This window comes from Sciurus vulgaris (assembly GCF_902686455.1).
Source record: "Sciurus vulgaris genome assembly, chromosome: 7".
Taxonomy (NCBI): domain Eukaryota; kingdom Metazoa; phylum Chordata; class Mammalia; order Rodentia; family Sciuridae; genus Sciurus; species Sciurus vulgaris.
This window is the reverse complement of record NC_136467.1, coordinates 105,846,535-105,868,748: the sequence shown is the minus strand read 5'-3', so window position 1 is coordinate 105,868,748 and position 22,214 is coordinate 105,846,535. Positions and strand designations below refer to the sequence as shown.

The 22,214-nt window shown below is 38.6% G+C and overlaps 1 protein-coding gene across 10 annotated transcripts in view; it reads right to left on the bottom strand.

Annotated features, from left to right (window-relative positions):
- PKHD1 (PKHD1 ciliary IPT domain containing fibrocystin/polyductin) overlaps positions 1-21,327 on the bottom strand; it is a 448,592-nt gene extending 427,265 nt beyond the window's left edge. For 9 of the 10 annotated variants that reach the window (XM_079147500.1, XM_079147498.1, XM_079147502.1 and 6 more), the window contains exons 1-11: positions 21,148-21,327; positions 19,256-19,383; positions 17,498-17,575; positions 16,716-16,860; positions 14,227-14,335; positions 10,674-10,731; positions 6,920-6,998; positions 5,605-5,679; positions 4,569-4,633; positions 4,028-4,067; positions 3,070-3,140 (exon numbers count right to left, since the gene is read on the bottom strand). In XM_079147500.1, the coding sequence (XP_079003626.1) occupies positions 3,070-3,140; positions 4,028-4,067; positions 4,569-4,633; positions 5,605-5,679; positions 6,920-6,998; positions 10,674-10,731; positions 14,227-14,335; positions 16,716-16,860; positions 17,498-17,575; positions 19,256-19,310 (775 nt within the window). In that variant the 5' untranslated portion in view covers positions 19,311-19,383; positions 21,148-21,327. Of the gene's footprint in view, positions 1-3,069; positions 3,141-4,027; positions 4,068-4,568; positions 4,634-5,604; positions 5,680-6,919; positions 6,999-10,673; positions 10,732-14,226; positions 14,336-16,715; positions 16,861-17,497; positions 17,576-19,255; positions 19,384-21,147 lie in introns of those variants that run through there. The other variant, XM_079147501.1, reaches the window with a different exon arrangement.
- Between the last annotated feature and the right edge of the window lie 887 nt (positions 21,328-22,214).

Below are 22,214 nucleotides of genomic sequence, written 5' to 3'. Positions count from 1 at the left end.
TATAGCTCTATAATATAATTTAAGGTCTGGTATTGTGATGCCACCTGCTTCAGTTTTCTTGCTGAGGATTGGCTTTGGCTATTCTGGGCCTCTTATTTTTCCAAATGAATTTCATGACTGCCTTTTCTATTTCTATGAAGAACATCATCAAACCTTAATAGAAATTGCATTAAATCTGTGCAGTGCTTTTGGTAGTATGGCTATTTCAACAATATTAATTCTGCCTATCCAAGAACATGGGAGAACTTTCCATTTCTAAGGTCTTCTTCAATTTCTTTCTTTGGTGTTCCGTAATTTTCATTGTAGAGATCTTTCACCTCTTCTGTTAGATTGACTCCCAAATATTTTATTTTCTTTAAGGCTGACAATTCCAAATCTTATGTGCATAACCAACATGCTCTATGAAGAATGCTATTCTTGACATCCCGCCCAAGCTCCTCTGTGATCTGCAATCACTGTGAACTCCGGCATGCTGGGTAGACCAGAAGAATGCCTGATCACACAGCTATTTTGTATTTCCAGGGCCAAAGTCTCTTGGAATAAGAACTCTCAGGCCAGAACTTTTTCATAGCCAAGGAGGGTTGGGGGAGAGCAGAGATGGACAACCCCAAAGAGCTCTGGGATGAGTACATTGAGGGTTGGCATTCAATCACTAGTCCAGCTTGAGTAATCCAATAAGCTTTCTGAGCCTCAATTAAACACCTAAAATCAACATACTATAGTGATATGGCCACATCAATGTTTGTAGCAGCTCAATTCACAACAGCTAAGCAATGGAACCAACTGAGGTGCTCTTCAAACTTTGAATGGATAAAAAAAATGTGGCCTACGCACACAATGAAATATTATTACTCAGCCCATAAAGAAGAATAAAATAATGGTATTTGCCAGTAAATGGATGGAACTGGAGACTATCATGCTACATGAAATAAGTCAATCTCAAAAAACCCAAAGGCTAAATGTTCATTCTGATATATGGATGCTGAATCACAAAAAGCAGTAGTGGGGGAGGAGTGAAGGTTCACCAAATTGGATAGGTGATAATGGGGGGAAGGGAGGGGGATGGTAACAGGAAAGATAGTAGAATGAATTGGACATAACTTTCCTGTGTTCATATATGAATACACAACCAGTGTAACTCCACATCACTTATAACCACAGAATGGGAAGTTATACTCCATGTATGTATGGTATGTCAAAATACATTCTACTATATGAATAACTGAAAAGAACAAATTACAGAAAGACTTGGAATTGTCTGCATTGTTTTAGCACCTGAACTTACTGATAAATTACTTTGACTTTTCCCATCTGTATTCTCATCTGATAAATGAAGTTAATGTTACCTATCTCATAGTTAATGAATTTTAGTTAATAAAATAGATACTGAGATTGTATATAAAACCCTCAACAAAGACCTGACATTTTTGTTTATGCTGTCTGTATAAACATCACCTTGGGTGCTTCTTCAAATTTACCCTCAAACATGCTAGTGGTGTTGTTTAAAGAAAAGAAAAGAAAAGACAAGGTTAAAGTTCAGCAAGTAGAGGAGAGACCATGAGGATAGAGGAAAGATATCAGGGCAAAGGGGAGAGGAGGGCAAGAAGAGGAGTGAAATTGATTCAATTATTTCATATGCATGTACAAAGATGCTGCAATAAAACCCACTATTCTCTATAGTTAGTGTGCAACCATTTTAAAAATTAAAACACACAACCCATGATGAATAGGCTATTTAGAGAGCAAATGGCATCTATCCCATGGCCTGTGAAATATCTCACACTTCTGGCAAATGTATATTTTGGGTTTTGTATTGTTGTTGAGACGGGGTCTCACTACATTGCTCAGGCTAGTCTCAAACTCCTGGACTCCAAGGATTCTCCTGGCTAAGTCTACCAAGTGGTAGGACTACAGGCACGGGCCAGGAAGCTTGGATTGCAAAAGTAGATATTGGTTACTTCTGGAATCTGAGCTCACTTAGACATACCTGCAGTGGCTTTGTGATTATATTGAATCCTAGAATCTAGGTATTCTTCTTTAGCAGCCAACTTTCTACTACTTAACTGAGTTCATAATTTTATCCAAATTTCCAGTTGTCAGCATTCATTTTCTAGTATGAGGGTTCACTCATTGGAAGGAATGCAATTGCTTAACAGCAGTACCAGCAAGTCATAAGTTATTCAGTGAACACTCAGAGATGGGCTATTAGTGACTAGAAGGATGTGCTCTTAGATTTTTATTTGCTGCCTTTTTCTGTAATTTTTCAGAACTTAGAACAAGTCATGACTTCACTTCCTTTCATTCAATCTGTACCTGTAGATTTTATATAGAAGTTTATGATCCAGCCTATTTTAATATGCATCATGAGTTCCATAACAATATATTGATCAACAATAGATCACATCTATGAAAGTGACCCCATAAGGTTATAATGGAGCTGACAAGTTCCTATCATTTAGTGATGTGGCAGCTCTTGTAAGGATACAGCACAATGCGTGGCTCATGTTTGCACTGATACTGATGTAAATGAACCTACTGTACTGCCAGACGTATAAAAGTATGGCACATACAATTATGTGCCATACTTGACAATAATAATCATAAATGATAATAATAAATAATTTATGATAATAATAATCAAAGATGATTTTACTAGTTGGTGTGTTTACTATGTCATACTTTTCATTGTTATTTTAGAATATACTTCTACTTACAAAACAAAAAGTTTATGTGAAACAGTATGCTTGGATACACTGGCAGCAACCTCCTACAACTCACATTCAACTCTTCTCTTGATTATATCAAGAAGCCACTCTGAGGGATTGATCTTTCACTGTGGTGCATTCTGTGATATTTATACAATGATGAATTGCCTATTTGAGGTACTTCTATAGCAATGCATGACTGTAGGAACTAAAGCTGATACTGATAGAAACACATCTCAACCAAAACCAAAACACCATCCATGATGACAGAGACAACTACAGGTATTAAAGGTCACAGAGAGATTGCCAGATAAAAGAGGCATGATGGAAGGGAAGAGGTGTACAGGATGCAGGGCCATGGTACCTGAATGCGTCTGGTACAGGAAGAGGTCCTGTTTAGCACTGATCAGCCAGGCACTTTTGTGCACCATTGACCTGCAAACAAACGAAATTCTGTTTTATAATAAAACATCATCTGAGATTGCATTATTTCAACTGGCTACCTAAAAGGAAGATGGACAAACTCCAGTGACCTGAAGAACAATTTGGATATCAACTCCCTTCAAACACCAGAGAACCATACCAATGGGTCAAAAAAATTTTTTCCCTCTAATCTATAAAATTAGTGGATGAGAATAAGGCCTACTTCACAAAATGGCACAAGCATTAAATGGAATGATGAAGGTGAAGGGGCCCAGTGCTGTGCTGGCCTACAGTAGATATCAGAGAGACACAAGTTGTGTTCTTGGGACAAAGTGAGAAAGAAAGAAGAAGAAAATTTTGTATTTTGAGCTATGTAACTATAGGTAACATTTCACTATCACCACAATGAACTTAATATCAGCTAGGTAATATCCTTTTAAGGATATCATAAGGCATAATCATAAGGCATCAGATCAGAACATGAAGTAAAGACCAACAAAAATCTGGAATCATAATTTATCTCTCCAAAGCTGGATGATACTTGAACTCTTTCTGTCATGAAGAAGTCATTCCTAGAATGGCACAGTGCATTTCGTGAAACTGTATCCACATAAGGTATGTGGGGAAGTGTTAGATTTACAAAACTTTGAGATTACCTAAGAGGTAATTTCCAAAACTCTATAGCACCATCCCATTAAAACAGGTACAATGCCTCTAGATCAGGCATAGGATGCAATTATGTTCATCAAAGTAGAAGAAATCATTATGCTATTTCATTATACTATTTAGTATATGGTTGAAACTTTCCATTATAAAAGGTTTTAAGAAAGAAAGTAAGGAAGATGAGAGAAACAGGTGATGTAAAATGACGATGAACTTGTCCACCCCAGGTTACTTACTTTCCTTTGTTAAATACTGAGAAACTGACATTCTGGGAGCCTAAAACACAAAGGAACAGACATTAATACGAGGATCTGCATGAATCTCCTGGGCTGGGTTGTTGCTACCATAAACCCAAAGCTTCCAAAGTCATCAAATTACCACCCAACCCTGTAATTTATTTGATGGTGCACAAAATAAATACCTCAGGCGTAGCTCCATCAACAATGTGAATTTCCAACAACAAAAGGACAAATAGAGTATGGCATAGCAGCTAAGAGCCTAGGCTTGGATTTAGACTGAGTGTGACTTCAGTCCTGATCCTCTGGTTACCAGCTTTAATTTTCTCACCTATAAAGTGGAAATAATTCCACCAACTTCACAGGCTCATTGTGAGGATTAAGTTAGTTTATACATAAGCTGCTTTGCGTGGTGTTTTTTAGGGGGTCCTCAATAAATGGTAGTTATTATTTTCATGAGAACCACTTGTTGAAATGTCTTTTCTAAACACAGGGAATGAAATGGGTAATACTTTGAAATTATGCCACTTCTCTAACAGACCAATGTAATTGCCTTCCACACGGCACTGCAGAGTCCCAAGACCATGGTCTTCCTGAGAAGGATAGCTAAAAAAAAGACAAACAGGTGAGAATTCCAGACAAGCCAGCTCAGAATTTCTGACTCTTCAACCAGCCAAGTAATAAATTAAAAAAAGGTGAATTAGCCAGAGAAAATTGATGGATACTGAAGTTATCACAAGCTCATTGAGCAAATTCTTACAAACTAGTTATCAGTAAAAATGCTATCAAACATGGCATGAAAGACAAAATTTAACTTACTCCTACCTTCCATTTGTTCCTTTATAAAATCTATAGCAAAACCATTATTTAAAAAAAAAAGTATGAACTCCAAAAAGGACAATCCTGGGCAAGTGAATTAAAGACTCTAGGAAGAAACTACACTATAAAACATTATAAAATTTGATCCACTAAACACTAGTCCCAAAAAGCTAAGCCATGGAATGTAATTCTTGACAGCGCCTCAAAGGAAGTTAACCCAACCAGTTCAGGTTGAAGTAAAAATCCAGCAAGATGGTTATATGAACTAAAGCATGTAGACACTCATTAAAACAAACACACACAAAAAGTTGTTTTCATCTTTGGGTTAGTCATGATAATACAGAGGCTAAGAACATGAATCCTGGAGGTTGGTTAGTCAGACAGGTCTCTCTGGTCATAGCTCTGCCACTGACTCTGAAAGACTCTGAGCAACCTCTCTGTACCTCAACATTCTCATCCTTAAAGACGGACCAATAGCATTCATATTTACAAGATCATCAAGTGATTTAGACATAAAAGCAGGAGAGCAAGCCTGGACCTAGAGTAAGTCCTTAATAAATATTAGTTTTTTGTTTTCAAGAAAAGTTTTACAAAGTTTTAGAATCCATTTCAATTTACATTTTGAACCAGTTCCTTTCAAATAAATCTAAATAAAAAGTTAACAGTTATGAGTGATTTCTATTTTTAAAAGGTGTATGTGTGCTATATTCATGAGGAAGAACCTAAATACACATTGGCACAAAAAGAAAGACACTCACTGGCTTCCAGTCTGTCTGTTAATAAGAGAGCAAGGAGTGACCCATCTGTCTCCTTGAGCTTCCAAGATCAATGGGCTGGATAAGAAAAGGAAACAAGAGTCAAGAGACAGTAGGGCAATGTCCCCAACAAGCATAACTGCCAAAACTCAGAGGACACGTGGGTATGGACATTTTCCTTTGGATGTGTAGCACAATTGCTGGGGCATGAGGGCTGTGTCCTTAAGGGATGTTGAGTCAAATTTTTGGCCAGAAACTAGTGCTGTCCTCATGGCCCAAGGCTTCGCACTGCAGAGGGAGCATTTGCCCTTTCCCCAAAAACATACCTTCATTATCTCCACACTGGCCATACTAGGTCTACAGAGCTTTCCAGACCTTAAAGACTGGATCCTAGAACCAAGACTGAGATGGACCCAAGTAGCAAACATGGCATACTAACAAGGATGTCCTTGGAATTTCTATCCTTTACAGGAAGAGTAATACCCTTATAAGACAAGCTGACCATTATTCAACGCCATGAATGCCGGACAGAATCGAAGAGATGGAGAACAGAGGAGAATGCCTCCAATACATCCAGGACAAAGGAATAATTAGACCCAGGCTGTGTGCAGGTGGGAAAGCAGTGGGAGTATATGGTTTGTCTTCCTTGTAAATCCTCGCCAGGATTGCTTCATTTGCTGAATGACGACAGTTGCTTAGCGCTTCCCACAAGCTCCCCAGTTTCAACACTTTCTGTCTTGTTTGGATCTTTCCCTAGCCTGAATGACTTAATAGTAATGTTTCCACTTAATGTTTCTTCAGTGAAAAAGTGGTATGGACAACCTAATCACTTCCAGAGAACATTACAAGCTCCATGACTTTTAAAACCTGCGTCCATGTTTTCTTCTGATTCTACTAACAGCATTTCTAAATGCACAAATGGAAAAACTAAACCATAAAATTTTAATGGACTTTTGGGTCCATTTAATGGGTATGTATTGTTTTGTAAAGAATTTACTTTATCCTGAGAGATAAGGGGAGATAAGGAAAGAGTAAAAAAAGAAAGAAAAAAAATCCATGGATGTAACTACGGTGTAACCCACACTGAGCCTAAAGTGATAGTTGTCAGTAAATAAATGGACCAACTTAATCGACCAGTCACAATTACATTAACAAAGTCAAAGCCAAAGCCCAGATCACCAGGGACCATAAACTGCAAAGAGAAAAATAGCAATTCTGTGCCAATTGCTTGAAATTTATTGCTATTGGGAAATCCAGCCCCAGGAAGTCATTCAGCATTTATGTAACTGGTTGAACACAGAAACAAAAACATGCATACCTATCAATGTACTCGGCATCAAAATCAAAGGTCTCCAACTTTCCAGTGATAATCCAACCATATACCTGTATTAGTTTTCCTGTTTTAAGAGGAATTTTAAAGATTTAAGGTAGTTAGCTCAAACTATTAATGCATAACATACAGCCTATATAGAATACATATACCAAATATGGCAAACTGATCATAATGCATTCAATTTAACACTTTTAAAGTAAACTATAAAATAGTAAAGTCAATTGTATGATCCAGAGATCAATTTTATACACTAGAAAGGCTAAAATAACCAATTATTTCAAAAACAGACTTAGTTATCTATGCATGGAGTATAGAAGGGATAATGATTCTTCTCCATGGTCTCATGAAGTGGGAAGTTTTCAGGAGAAGCCAGTTTTTGCACACTTCCCTGATCCATTTTTCTTGACTTCGTGTAGACCATTTCCCAAAGTGGGATCTAAGAACAATGTGCAATGGGGTGCCCCATCTTCATAAGACTTTCCCTGGGACACTTGCTAAAATAAACATGTGATACCACATGATCTCATTCATATGTAAAATCTTAAAAAAGTTGATTTCATAAAAGTTGAGAGTAGAATAGTAGTTATCAGAGGCTGGGAAGAGTCAGGAAGGGAGGGTAGAGGAAAGGTTGGTCAGCTGGAGACCAGTTATAGTTAGAAAGGAAAAATAAGTTCTGTTGTTTTATTGCAGTTACACTACTGCATGTGACTACATGTAATGATAATGTACTGCATTTTTTAAGCTAAAAGAAAGGATTTAAATGTCTTCACCACAAATAAATGATAAAGTTTGAGGAGCTAAATATGCGTACCCCAATTTGAACATAACAATGTGTATGTATACTCCATAAACATGTACGAGTTTTATGTCAATTAAAATAATAAAATAAACATGCAATATGAAGGACTTTATATCACACAGTAGTATATCCAGCTACTTGGGAGACTGAAGTAGGAGGATCATTTGGGCCCAAGATCAGTCTGGGACACATAGTGAGACCCTATCTCAAAAAAACAGATAAGGCAAATTGGAGCTATGCAAACAGTTTGTATCTGCCTAACACCAATCTATGAATGATGACTTCTATCCTTGGGACTCCTCTTTGCCCTTTGCAAGGATTTCCACTGGGTAGCAGGTTTCTGCTTACTCTGCTCCTTTTTGAATTTGTAGAAATGCAGGTGCCGCATCAGCAATCCTTCTCAGCAAGGAGCACTCAGTGCCACTCCTGCACCAGGAGTCTCATAGGACTTGGGAAAGAAATCTAATGCAGGCCCTTTTCAGAGTTTGGGAGTCCCTGCCAGATACTGCATGATCTGATTTATTTCCTATTAAGGAAGAAAAACTAAACTTGGACCTTTGGAACTGCTCAAGATAAAGTTTAATGTAAATACACCCTAGCAAGGTGATATAGTTAAAATTTACCACACATTTTCACAATTATTTGGATGCATGTGCCTTCCAAATAATTAGAGAATCTTAATCATCTATTCTGTGAACTTCTAGCATCACAGAAAATGTTTAGAGATGAGAGAGGTGTTGATTGGTGAGGTGAAACTTTATAAAGTAGAAAGGAAAAGGGTGCCTACAAGGTTCATCAGGTCCCCGAATCCAGAGGACTCTGAGTGTCTTCATGGACACTTAAAACCAACAAGAACATCACCAACATTCTCCCTAGATTCTGACCTTGTGTGTTATATAAGAAGTGACTCTTGTTTGCAATCATTGGATGACTTGCACTAAAATGATGGGAACATTTATGGTGGTCCTAAAGCCATCCCACAGATGGATGGGTAAAAAGAGCAGGAACACAGATTTAGACAAAGATCACTCAGTTCCCAGGGGTGTGTAATCTCGAGTCTCAAGTCTCTTACACTGCTAAAAACTGGCAGAATAATTCTCTTCAACTTTAATATAGCTGAACTAGTGATTTCCTAGCTTTAATGAGCGTGACTTCTAGCTTTGATAGGCACAATTTTAAAAAAAGAAATAACAGGTTGTAGAAATTAGGAAATCCTGTGAGCTTTTGTTTTGTTTTTAAACAAAGAAGCCAAACTGAAGTTGATGAATGGCTAAACCAGAACATGATGCCAGGAGATTCCGTCACAGTGAAGGACTGTTAACCACCACATATCAAAATCCAACTGCTCATAAAGCATCGTCTCTCCTGTCCCTACCTCCCTCCCATTTCCCTAACTGCTACTCTGGGCAGGTTTCCCAAATGAAATGAGACTAATCGTCTGGAAAGTGATTGCAAAGCTGCAGCCATGTGCATGCTGCCTGGAGGGACCACTCCAGCGGGCCAGCCACCAATTGTTTCCCTAGAAGGTGGAGGGCACAGTGTGCAGAACTCCACCTCTGTGGGAGAAACGGGCTTGACAGATCTGGGTGCCAACTGACATCCCATTTCACACCTCTAAGGGCTGACTCCTTCCTCATCCTTCACCTTAACAAGACTTCTGCCATCTAAACAGGGCCTTTCTAACACTGGAGCAACAGGGACCCAAAAGTCTGCATGTGATTTTCACAGATCTCATCTCTTTTTAATAAAACATTACATCTTGGTTGCTCAGACTAATGGAAGGGAACAGATCTGTGAAAAACCCAGGAGTAAGATAATGCTGAATTCACGTTCTTTGAATAGAATTTAAATACACATATACATAATCTGTGTCTATACACACATGCATACACACACACACATACACAAACACACAAAATGTACAAATACTTTTCCATAACTTAAATATTCATTCTGACATTCTTGGCCAGTCAAGCCAATCAAAACAATTAGATCTGTTTTTGCATTTAGACACAACCATATATAAAAATAAAGCCACTTATATTCTCACACTTATATCATTCTGGAAACACTGAAAAATGGAAATCCTGGAATATGGGTGGAAATTTGTCAAGAATATGACAGCAAACTATATATAACCTATCCATGTTTACTACTTAGTTTTAAGGCAGACTTAGCAATTCCCGAATCCATTTCTCAGTTGTAATACCATCTCCTTTTATGTAAATCCCACAGCTTTACCCAATCTTCTTCTCTTCTATCCTCTTAATCTTTATGTGTCTCCTTTATGTATTCTCTAACTTAAAACTTATAAACGAATACCTAGAGAAAGACCAGGATTCAGGGCCTTCCAAGTGGTATCTAGCACAAAGAAACATAAGGCAAAATGGTAGATCCATGGGCCTCTCCAGGTTCAAATCTCAGCTGCGTCATTTATTATCTATATGACTTTGGTCAATTTACTTAATCTCCTGTTACCTCATTTCCTCATCCAAAATGAAAGTAATAATAGCTCCTATCTCATCAGGTTTTGGTGAAAGTCTAGTAAGATAATAGAGGATATGAAGAGATTACAACAGAATTTAGAGCACAGTAGAGGTTCAGTTAGAGTTTGTTCTTACTTGGAGGATAAAGTTATGAGCAATGGTTATTTCTTTTTCCTCCATTCTCCAGCATCAACTGGTATGATTTTGCTGGCCTCTTTTTCTTATCCCCTTTGACTTTCCTTTGTTATCAGTGAAATAATAGAACAAAAGTGCAAAGAGGTGAAACCAAACCAGGTTGAAAATGAACCCGAGGTTGACGCTTATTTTCAAAACAATAACAGAGAAGAAGTTATTTTTTTTCCTTGCAGAGACCACCCACATAGGCAGAAAAGTTTCCAACAAGCTTCGGTAAAGGGATTCACAATTATTCCCATATTAATAAAAGATTTCTTACCTGGAACTCCACTTGGTGGATTAACTTGGTAAACAATGGGTGTCTGTGCCTCAGAAAACTGTTTAGAAAATATCATCACAAGTGAGCATTTCATATCAATATCCATGTTCAATATCCATGAACACCAGAGACACAAGTCATTTCTCATAAAGCATTAGTCTAACACAGGAAATAGGTATGTTTCCTCAAATCACCTTCACACCTACTTCTTTTTATCCTCATTTCCATAAAGCAGAGATGACAGATATTGTTACATTCCTTCTACAGATGAGGTAAAAGGAATTTGATCATGTCCTTCAGCTCTCTATCCTGCCCCATATTGTCCAAATCTTGATAAGCCTGTTTCTGCCTGCCCACCTGCCATACCGAAGCACACGTTTCACCAGGAGGAAAGGTAGGCAAGCCACCATGCAGAAATGTCAATCTTTAAAATCCATTATTGTAATCTGATGTCTTTGGGTCTTGAAGACGTTTGTTTTTCCATAAAATAATTTGTTTGTTAAATTGTAAGTGTTCTGAAAAATTACTATCAGTCAGCATCTTGGGAGGGATCAGCATGAGTGAGGAGTTCATTAGAAAAATGGAAGATGTCTGTTGGGAGGAAAATGATTCAAAGACTCAAGGAAGAGAAAGCAGCATCGTTTTTCAATAAGGAGGAAATCAGCATTGATGAGAGAGAAGGGAGCCTGCCCAAGCCTGGTCATGGCACTCCAAACCAACTTGCAATGCCCCCTCCTCTTGCACATCATCTGTTGATCACAAGCGCCATATTTAAGGGACAACGCCTGACTCAGTTACTATTACATCCCCATGCATAGCCTGGTATGTAGAAGATATTCAAATTTTTTTGAATGAATGAAGTAGTCAAATCTGGGATGACTGATATACTGCTGGAAAAGAAAGCTGGGGGATGGGAGAATTTCCGGAATTTCATCTCACCTATGATTATCTGGATTCAACTAAGATACGTGCATTACTCCTTCAGGAAATCATGCCAGAGCCAGGGTGAAAAAATGGAGACGCACAAAAGATGGACTGACGAGGCCAAGGTTTGATCCATAAGCCAATGCCTCACCCAGGAAGAGACTTAGTCACCCCCACCTTCCCTAACCTCCTAGACTGCCTCCATTTCCACTCAATCTACAAGGTTTCCTGTTTGCAAAACAAACTACAGCAAATGGTTTTGTTTGGTCTGCTTCCAGCACCCCAGAAGTTTGCTTCCCAGGAAGAATACCACCAAAGAATAACTCAGTCGTTAATCAACAGCCCTCAACAGACATTGAGAATCAACAGATATTTCAACAAAACTGATGGTGCCCGTCAAGTGTGGCTTTGAAGTATTGATCTTCATGGCTGTAAAATCTTCCATCCAGGTTATTTTCCTCATTCTCTAAAGACAAAGGTTAGAAAAGAGTTCACAGAAAATATGTATAGTCAGGAGGTCAAAATAAGAATGCCGTGACTTCACAGATTAGGAGCTGGCTCTGATTATACCAAAAGATAAAAATTAATGCAGCTCTTCACACACCTGCCAAACATTCAACCCCTATCCCAGGCTCCCAGCCAAGCACTGTAGCCAGGCCTTCATCTGCAGCCAGGATGGCCTTTCACCAAAGTTATTTCAATTGGAACTTTATCATAGGAGCCTCATGAATGAAGCACAGCAGTGGTTACTGTCCCATCTTGCACACGTTAGAAATGGAGATGGGGGAACCACTGAGTTCAAACCAAATAAGGACGCATGCCTGTCGGTTTCCAATTGGAAATATAAGACCCACCACTCGATCTGTAATCCTTCAACCACAGTCTGTGGGGAATGTAGTGACTCCTTTATTGTTCCCTCCTAACTCCTCAGAGAGTGATGGAGAGTGCTCAGGGTTAAACCAAAAAAGAAAAAAAGCTTCACTTTTGATTCTCTCTGAACTGGCACAACATAAAATGGTACATTTCTAAGAGAATAGGCCCCTGGTCACCCACCAGGCTAGAGACATGACAGTGAAAAATTAATGAGCCTCCAAATCAAGCTTCCCACATGCTGATTCTTGAGCCCAAGTGAGGTCAGCAATGGCAAGACTGGGGTAGTGGTGTGTTGGGGGGGCGGGAGGGTGGCACAGATTAGAATGATAAAGCCACAGCCACCAGCTGCTTAATAAACCTTTTGTGAGTTGTTCGAACTTGTCAGTGCCTGCAGCAGGCTCTTTGGAGTGGACTGGCAAGATGGAATTAATTTTTAATATGCATGGTTCCCCTAGTCCTAGTCCCAAAGCAAAGAGACACACTGAATTTTACTGAACTTGGAATGCCTCTCATTAACTGCATCCCCTGGTGATTTTTCATCAGCTCACCATGCTAGTTGAACCACTGACGAACTTGTTTTCTTTAATGTGCAATTTTAGGAAGTGTTTTCTTCCCGCCTTCCCCCCACCCCCGCTGTCCTCTCTCCTTGATGCTCTTTTAATAAGTAGGAAAAGTACTATATGGGATGAAGAGCAGCGCGGAGAATAAGCAGCATCTTGGCCATCTCTCTTCTGTTGAATTTCCGGAGATAGTGTAGGGATGGTAATGCTGCTCTTAATAAGAAAGAATGGTGTAAACATTTTTTTCTGTCCGCTACACACATGCACAAGCCAAATTGCAGAAAACAAGATTCTCTTGGTCTGAGGAACAAATTGATGAGTGTGAATGGACAGCAAGTTCCAAATTTCAAATCCAATTGCCTAGATATCATGTGGATCATATTAGAGATGAATTCAGAGGGTAAAATTCTAAAAGAGCACAGGTGAACCACTGAATTGTCTTCTTTAGAATACTGAGGCACCCTTTGCCATTGGCAGCATTCCCAAAGCTCTGCTTTTTATTAGAAGACTAGGGCCTCACCTTAGAGATCATGTTAGTGTAAAACTCATCAGAAATGAGCCTTAGACTGAACCAAACAAAGAATTAAGGCCCCACATAGATCTTTTGGATCTATCTGAACATGACAGAGAATCCCACCAGTAAATGCCCTTTCTAGTGTTAGAAAGAGTCACAGAAATGTACCATGAAGCAGAGAGAATGAGAGGTAGAAATTAGGTCCCTGCACCAGGGAACTTGGATTTCTGATCCCCTCTTCATCCTAACAATCAGCACAAGTTCCTCTATAAAATAAAACTCTGACCCACAAAGGTATTCCACTCTTGTATGAACTTCAAGTGAGATGCAGATTTAGTCAGATGCAGGTTCAAATTCTGCTTCTGCCACTTACTACCTGGATAACACAGGACAAGTATTTTATCTCCCTGAGCTTCAGGTTGCTCATCTATAAAAACAGAATAATAAATGGCCACCTCAGAAAAATTGTTATGAGCATTACACTGTGTACATCAAACACATAACTGGATGCTGACATACAGGTGTTCAATACTAACCTTTCATTAGAAACCCCATAAATACCATCTGCCCTTCTTCTTACTCTGTCAAAGCAGGCTCTCTGGCTAATCTATAACTTGCTTGTTGATAACACATGCACACCTTCAGACTAGGCAGACACATATCCTCTACCCTTAGAACCTACCTTGAAAGTACAGCTGTCTTGTGGTCTTAAACCTGGGCTGTCTACCATCTGTTCCCCAGAGCGCACTTCCAGGGAATATAGACCCTCATGCACTTTGGATGGCAGAGATCTGAGGGCAGAAAATGGAAATCCTTATGAATCAGAAACTAAGAATTTCCAAAATGAGCAGTTCTCATCCATCCCCACACCTGAGAAACAGCTAAGCAAACGTTACATTTCATGTTTCACCACCAGTCCACTCAGAATCACCACACCTTAAATATTGGATCCTTTAGCAAAAGGAGTTAAAACTTTTTGTTCTTATTGAAAGTTAGTGAACTCAGAAGTGTCCTGTTTCTTAGAATTATGGGTTCATAGGATTTTAAGAGTTGGAAGGGATTTCGATAATCTTTTTTCAGTTTCCATTAAAAACAAACAAACCTGCCAGTCCTAGTCCCATATGGATTGAGACATGTGTATGAACATCAAAGGTTCAGGCAAAGTGGGGCTTGAGTTCCAGATAAACTGGTAAAAGGCATTGATCTTACTTTTACTCAAAAAAAAAAAAAAAAAAAAAAAAAAAAATCTTGACTTCATAATCATTGCAGCAGCCCATTTACATCTCATGAACCCGACAGAGAGTCCTGGACCTCTTCTGCAGGATTACCACAGAGGCCTCTTTGCTCCTTTCAGGCAGTCATCTATGTGGATTTTTGAAAGAGTGGGAATATGGTAAACAAGAAGGAAGTTACAGTCAAGAAATGCCTCCTCACCAAACCTCCTCCAAAATTTTTAGCAAGACCTTAAATGTTTAAATCCAATTGTTCCTTATGTTTATCCCTAGCCTTGGGTGCCTACTGAGCATCTGAAATGTGCTTTGTCTCAATTAAGATACACCATGAGTGTGAAATACACATGAAAGGTGACTTAGGATACATAAAGTATAGAAAGGATCTCAATAACATGTAGATCACAGATTGAAATAATATTCTGGATATATTGGGACAAGTAAAATATTAAAATTAATTTTGCTTGTTTCTTTTAACATTAATGATGCTACTAGAAACTTTTAAATTATATTTGTGCTCACATTATAGTTAATTGGCCAGGGCTGATTTCAATGCTGCAATGATTCTTCAGAGAAAGCAGGTATATCGTTTTATGATAATGAATAAAATAGCATGTCAGTAATGACAAACTACATTTTTCACACTTGAATGTTAATTGAATTTCACATTCATTTTCCAATCAATGAGTAGAAGGAAGAGGGTATATTTGTTCTATGAAAAGGTGACATAAAATCAATGGTATATCTTAAAATTATTGGTATATGGGGAATGAGGAGATCAGATATGTGAATCTAAACCTTTGGCTTTTTCATGGCAAATACTTGCAGGAAGGCTATGCCCAAATACTCCATAAAAATCTAAGGAAAAAATATTTCAATTTGCTAATCATTAATAGTGCTCTAAGGAAGTTTGTTCAACAAACATCTAATGAGCATTTTCTATTTGTAAAATATTGTTCAAGGTACCCAAAGATGACGATGGTGAGATTAAACACATCCCTTGGACTTGAAGTTTGGGTTTATGCACAATCATTAATTACCACGTTAATTCTATGATGATAAACCTGACAAGTGGGCAACTGACTTAAGTGTCATGAGAAGCACAGGGCAGACGAAATGGGGTCACAAGGCTACAGATGCTGTGCCTTTGTGCTCAGGATTCTGAGTTGCACAAAAGAGTGTGTGTGTGCACATGCATCCTGAGGGTGGATTACTAAAAGGGAATCCTTCTGCCCCTGTCAAGGAAGGGAAAGATGACACTGAGCTGGATGTTCAGGGAAGAGGTGGCATTTGTACTCTGGTTGGTGGATTTCAACAGGGGAAAATGGAAGGCAGGGGTCTTCCTGAAAGAAGGAACTGAAGACAAGAAGAAATGACAATGTTCTTTCCTTTAGCCAATGGTCCATCTCATGAAGCACCTCTAAGATACACAAAAGAATGAATGAACTATAACTTCGTAGGCCAACAAAAATTGAGCAGAACAATAGATTACCTGGAATTCTATACAAATATTTCCTAAATAGAAATAATATCAAACTAAGCAAACAAACTGAACCCAAAGCAAAATTTCCTTTCTAACTGGTTTTGGTTTTAAGCACAATCATTACAATTATGTCTGTTCCTAATCATGAGTACTTTAGATTCCAAAGTGGCCCTATTTTAGATTCCAAAGTGACCCTATTTGTTGAAATCTTAGCCATAGAACTCCTTGTTAACAAAACAAATAAAAGGATGATCCAGTCCCTCTTATAAATATCTCTAAATTCTTCCCCATTCTCTCATCTTCCCTTAAGCCCTAGAGCCCTGACAGGAACATGTAAAAACCATGTTCACACAGAACTTTTCCCAAAGATATAGATGATAACTGTGGTCACAGCAGAATGGTTGTAAAATGTCTTCAAAAGCTGTTCATCCTGTCTGATCTTATTCCAGATAGATATACCTGGTCTGGCATGTCACCACAGGCAAATCCAAGAAAACAGGAGAGACGTCACAGGGGATGCTGGGCAATGCAGGCATGGCCACATTCACCAGGTGTATCTCCAGTTGAGAGCCGTTGGTGGGGTAAAGGACAGATGAATCCAAACCTAAACTCAAGATAAAGGAGAAATTTAGGTGGAACAGTGGCAATCCACATAGGGCAATGAAAAAAGTGACCACTTGGGGGCAATCTAAGACACCCAGTTTGCCTAAGGAGCAAATCACTACTCATCTCCAAAGGCATTTGTACCTGCTATAAAAAGGTATTTTCTTATTTATGAGCTGATTTAAAAAAAAAAAAAAAAAAAAAAAAAAAAAAAAAAAAAAAGCTTTCTCTCTTCAGGTCTGCCTAAATCTGAAAAGAATTTTCAACCTTCAAAGTTACTCTGTACTTTGCTAGAAATAGTCATGCTAAGTACATGGTTTAGAAGTGCTCAATGATAGAATTGCCTGTGAGGAAGATAGCCTAGATTCTCAGGGGCACACTGCCAAGGCCTATGCTATGCATTTTCATATAGTCTGGTTAAGTGTTCCTAAGTCCTATTCCACAGACAGGAAATTGGCCTTCTATGTGTAAGTAGTGATATGTGCTCCCCTGGACATTAGCCAGCGAGCATCTGCGAAGACAGAACTGGATCAACCTGTCCATTTCCTTCACTCTCTCCTTTACCTGCCTTTAGACAAGGAAGCAAGAACTCGGATTTCTTAGGACTGTTAGTCAATAAATAGAAAACCCAAACCTACCATCAAAGCTGACTGTGATCCATGTTCCCCCCGCAAGGCTACCTTCTTCAGGTTCAATACATAAATCCAGGCAAGGTTCTATAAATAAGTGAAAAAAACTGGTGTTGAAGGTCAGATTCCCCAATAATTTAAAGCAAAACTTAGGATGCATTGAATCATCACAAGGGCCTGATAGTGCATAGATCATTGGGCCCCATCCCAGAGTTTCTGGTTCAGAATTCATATTTCTTCTTTTTGTATTGATGCATTATAATTATATATAATAATTGGATTCATTGTTACATATTCATATAAGAATTACATTTCTAACCAGGCCTGAGGAATACTCCTTCTGACACCCATTTTATGGATAACTGATCCCACTCATTTTAGATATTCGAAATCCCAGTGCTTAACAGGATGATCCTAAATTTGTACTTCCTTTGGAAACATTTAGTTCCTAATTGAACCAATACTACCTCCCATCTCTTTCTTACTCTTTAATCAGTGTAAAGATCACCACTTATTTCTCATATTTCCACTTCCTAGGGAGGGAAAAAACTTCTGGAAGCTGTTCAAACTTCAATTTTCCTGCTTAGTTCCCTGTCCTCTAGTTTCTGCTTTTGAATATGTGTTCAGAATGACTTCTAAATGGATACAAATTTCCCTACATCTTTGTTTTTGCTTTGATGGTTCAGAAAGGGACTGAAGTATCACTCATCGCTAGAATTTCCTTTTCAAAAATCAGTATGGACTTCACATGCTAGGCTAAATTGGTTTTCCCATACAGACCATCAGCTGAGCCTGATCCTAATAAATCCCTCCATCTTTGATGATGATCCTGTACATGCCTTGCCACAGGTAAAAGCATTTCATTTCAAGGAAACCAGCACAAATCAGTCAGCTTCTCAGTGAGGTAATCAGAAAGGAAACTGTTATCTGTAGAAAGTTTTCATTTCCATGTCAGAAATATTAAAGGATAATCCAAGTCATGCTACCTGTGACTATCCCAGGCCTTCCATGTACATTCAGTCATGCAAGTGACACACTGAACACCTGAGAGTAGTGGGGAGCCATTATGTCAGCACAACCATCATGGCGGCCCCAACCAGATCAGAGTGGGGATGACCAAATTCACAGAGAAAATTGGAGATATGATTTAGAAGAGATTTTAATATAAGCAGTCATTAATCACAAAGATAAGAAAAGTTAACTCCCTTAGGGAAGGTAGAGCAGTAAAATCTAAAAAGAATCACATCATGTAACTCTAAAAGGAATTACAAAAGAAAGGTTATAATTTATTATTGAATATGACAGTAACCTCCTCTGGCCACTAAAAGTTGATGTATCTATTCATAACAATTTAGTATATAACCTCATATATAAATCAGAAAAAAAATTATTAAACAAATTTTTTTATTTTATTATTGTAAACAAATGGGATACATGTTGTTTCTCTATTTGTACATAGAGTCAAGGCATAACATTTGTGTAATCATAAATTTACATAGGGCAATGTTGTTTGATTCATTCTGTTATTTTTTCCCTTCCCCCCCACCCCTCCCACCCCTCTTTTCCCTCTTTAAACAAAAATTTAAACTCAGAAGCAGATCCTTCAACACCTCTTTCCAAAATAATACTTTTAATTTGTTTTCCATTGGCAAGTAAAAATCATATATATTTATGACATACAATCAAAATAATCTTTTAATTATTAATAGTTTCCAAGGTCACCTAATGAATTCTAATCTGTAATCCATTCAAATATGTTCTACTCACCTGCCAAAAGTAGTACTTCAATACTCATCACAGAGAGCAGCCAGCCAGCCATCATGTCCAGTTAAGTCAATCATCGTAGGATTGCCCATGCATTAAAAGCATTTTCAGTGTTGATTGGTGCAGCACAGCTTTATAAAAAAGTTTTAAAAAATGACTATCATTTTTGCTTATATACTATCACTTTGCTGTATTGAAGTGATATTTTTTAAGAGATGAGATAAATATGGTCCTAGAGCCTTCACAGGAACCCACCATCTTTCCAAGCTCAGAAGAAAGGGATCATCTAAGAATCTTACAGAAAATTATCATCACCCAACCTCCCTTGTATCACCAGCTTATTTTATGTATGTTTAAACTAGGTGAACAATAATATCTTTAATTAACTCATTATTAATCAAAAGCCAAATTTTAAAAATAAATTCTGAGTATCAGTACTAGTTTATGGAGGGGTTCGTTTTGTTTTGCCTCGTCCAAACTTCCTTGCTCTGTCTTACATGACTCTCCAACTTGAACCCTGCACTGTGGCTATGCTGATCTCATACCACTCAGATGAGACTTCCATACATCAGTCTCTACCTTGGTTCCTACTGGTCCCTTCCTGGATTCCCAATTCTTCTCCATGAACTTATAAGATCCTGGCCCTCCTTCTGGCCAAGTTTAGGGTCCACCTCATCCACTGAACCCTTCCACAGCCACTCCAGGTTTCCTTGACCTTCTGCTCAAACCTCTAGCACATGTCCTATGAGCCTGAACCCGACAGTGTTATGCCCCACACAGGCCCTGTTTTCTAGACAGTGATGATATCTTCCTCAGAGAGACCAGGATCAGTCTTCCATTTCCACAAACCTGTTATTGTAAGATACCACACAGAGCCAAGTAAATTCTAATTGATGAACGCATTTTCAAATACCCTAAATCTGGTTTTACCTACTCTGAGAGAAATGGCTTTCACATCCATGTGGGATGGGAAGAATCCACAGAAGCCTGGCTGAACCCCCTCATGCCTTAGGGAACACCCAGAGCCTGACCAAAATATAAAAGCACTTATATTTAACTCAATACTGTAAAGGTTTACTGTGCGCCCACTAGAGGGTGGGCGCTCTACTAGGAGCTAAGAAAGCATAAAATCTGTGTTACTGCCCTCATCATTCGCGACTGGGGCATAGATAGGGCTACCTACACTCATGAAAGGAGTTCTTAAATTTCCAAGTGAATTCTTCAAGTGTTCCTTTAGGACAAAAACTTACTTACATTTTCAGATATATTTCGACTCTAATTCAATTTACAAACATTGAATTTGCAGAAATACATCTACTGCAAGGAGAGTGGTACTCAGAAATATCTTCTGCTTAGTCCCAAGCACAGGCTCTGACTTGCTTGTTACACCCAATACAGTAACTCCCTACTGAAGAGTCTACTTTCAATCTGGCTGCATTATTTTAATATTTCATTTTAGTGTCTACTCCCAGGCTTAGAACAATGGAGATAACGTTTTACACACTGGATTTTTTTAAAACTCTATGTTCAGAAATATTTATTTTCCTCTAAAATAGAGTAATAATATCAATGATAAATGTAACGAATTCTTCCTAAGAATAAACTTAATCTCCCTTTATATCTTTTAACTAGAAAGTTTTCATCCACAGAGGAGAGCAGTGTGCTTTTAGCCAAGTCCTCTCTTGTTGTTTCTCTTTTCTCCTCTGCCTCTCCCCTCCTCCTCCTTTCTTCCTCCCTCCTCTCTGTTTCCTTTCCTCTAGGACCTTGAAAGACAAAGCCACCAGGCTCTTACTTTAGACCCCCAAGTCCCACTCATTTACTTTTGTTCTCCACATTAGCAACAGACCCAATACCTAGAAAACAGACAACAGGGTCTTTTCTAAAGCAAACAGTACCTTTTCTGTTTCTGTCATAACTCAAGGGAGAACTTTTCTTTCTTTTCCAAATGATCTTGTTTCTTTCTGCCAAAATCCAAAAACTGCGGGATCCGGTGAGAGCCCAGCCTGCAGCTACCATTCAGGTAACTCACTCCTGTTGGACTGTAAGCCACCTAACTCCCTTGTGTACTGGCCAAACGTGTGCCAGAGTGGAAATTCAGAACTGACCATAGGGCATGTTTAATGATTAACACGAGTTACTTAAGGTTGTTATTTTTTCCCCTTGGGTCCTTTTATTAATGACCAAAGAAGGAGAGTTTTACATTTTTCTACACTTACTGCATGTGCCCCAGACAAGAATGTTAAATAAAAGTCCACCAGTGATTGAAAGAATTTGCCAGAAGGTTAGTGACAAAGCAGAAGACTCAGGAGAAAGGTCCTTATAGGGCTAATCTTCATTCATGAATGGTCTCTGGCTCTTCAAAAGAGTGACTCAGACATGCTAAGCCATGGGGTGAGAGTGTACATTCACTATAGAGGTATAGACCTAAAGAAGCAGAGAGAGGAAGTGGCTTGTTCAAAGTCCTTCTGCAAAAGGGTCAAGTGGTCTCTTTGCTTTTTTCACTTTTCACCTTCCCTCCTTACTTTGCTTTCTTTACCAAGAAGAAGTCTTGACTTGTACCAGCACTTCCCAGTAGGACCCAGACCACAAGTCCCAGTCTTTGGTTTGACTGAATCATAATAAAGACCAGAGAACCAGTGGACTTAGGAGGGTCCACCTAATACTACCTTTTAACTTAATACCACCTTTTAACTCAGTCCACATCTGACTTCTCTGTCCTTGTCCCACCGTCCATCCCAATTTAAACCTGATAAGAAAATATTCTCATCTTCTTTCCCCACCCTCTCCTTTTGGTAGAGGAATCATTTTGGTAGAATTTGATAGTCTTGTCTCTACCTTCAAGGAACATCAATAGACCTGAAGAACAACACCAGCAAGATCAGATTTAATTCACGAAAGCACAGAACAACTCTGAGAGCAGTGAAACTGTCCTGGGGAAGGTGGAAGTTTACACCAACTCTGC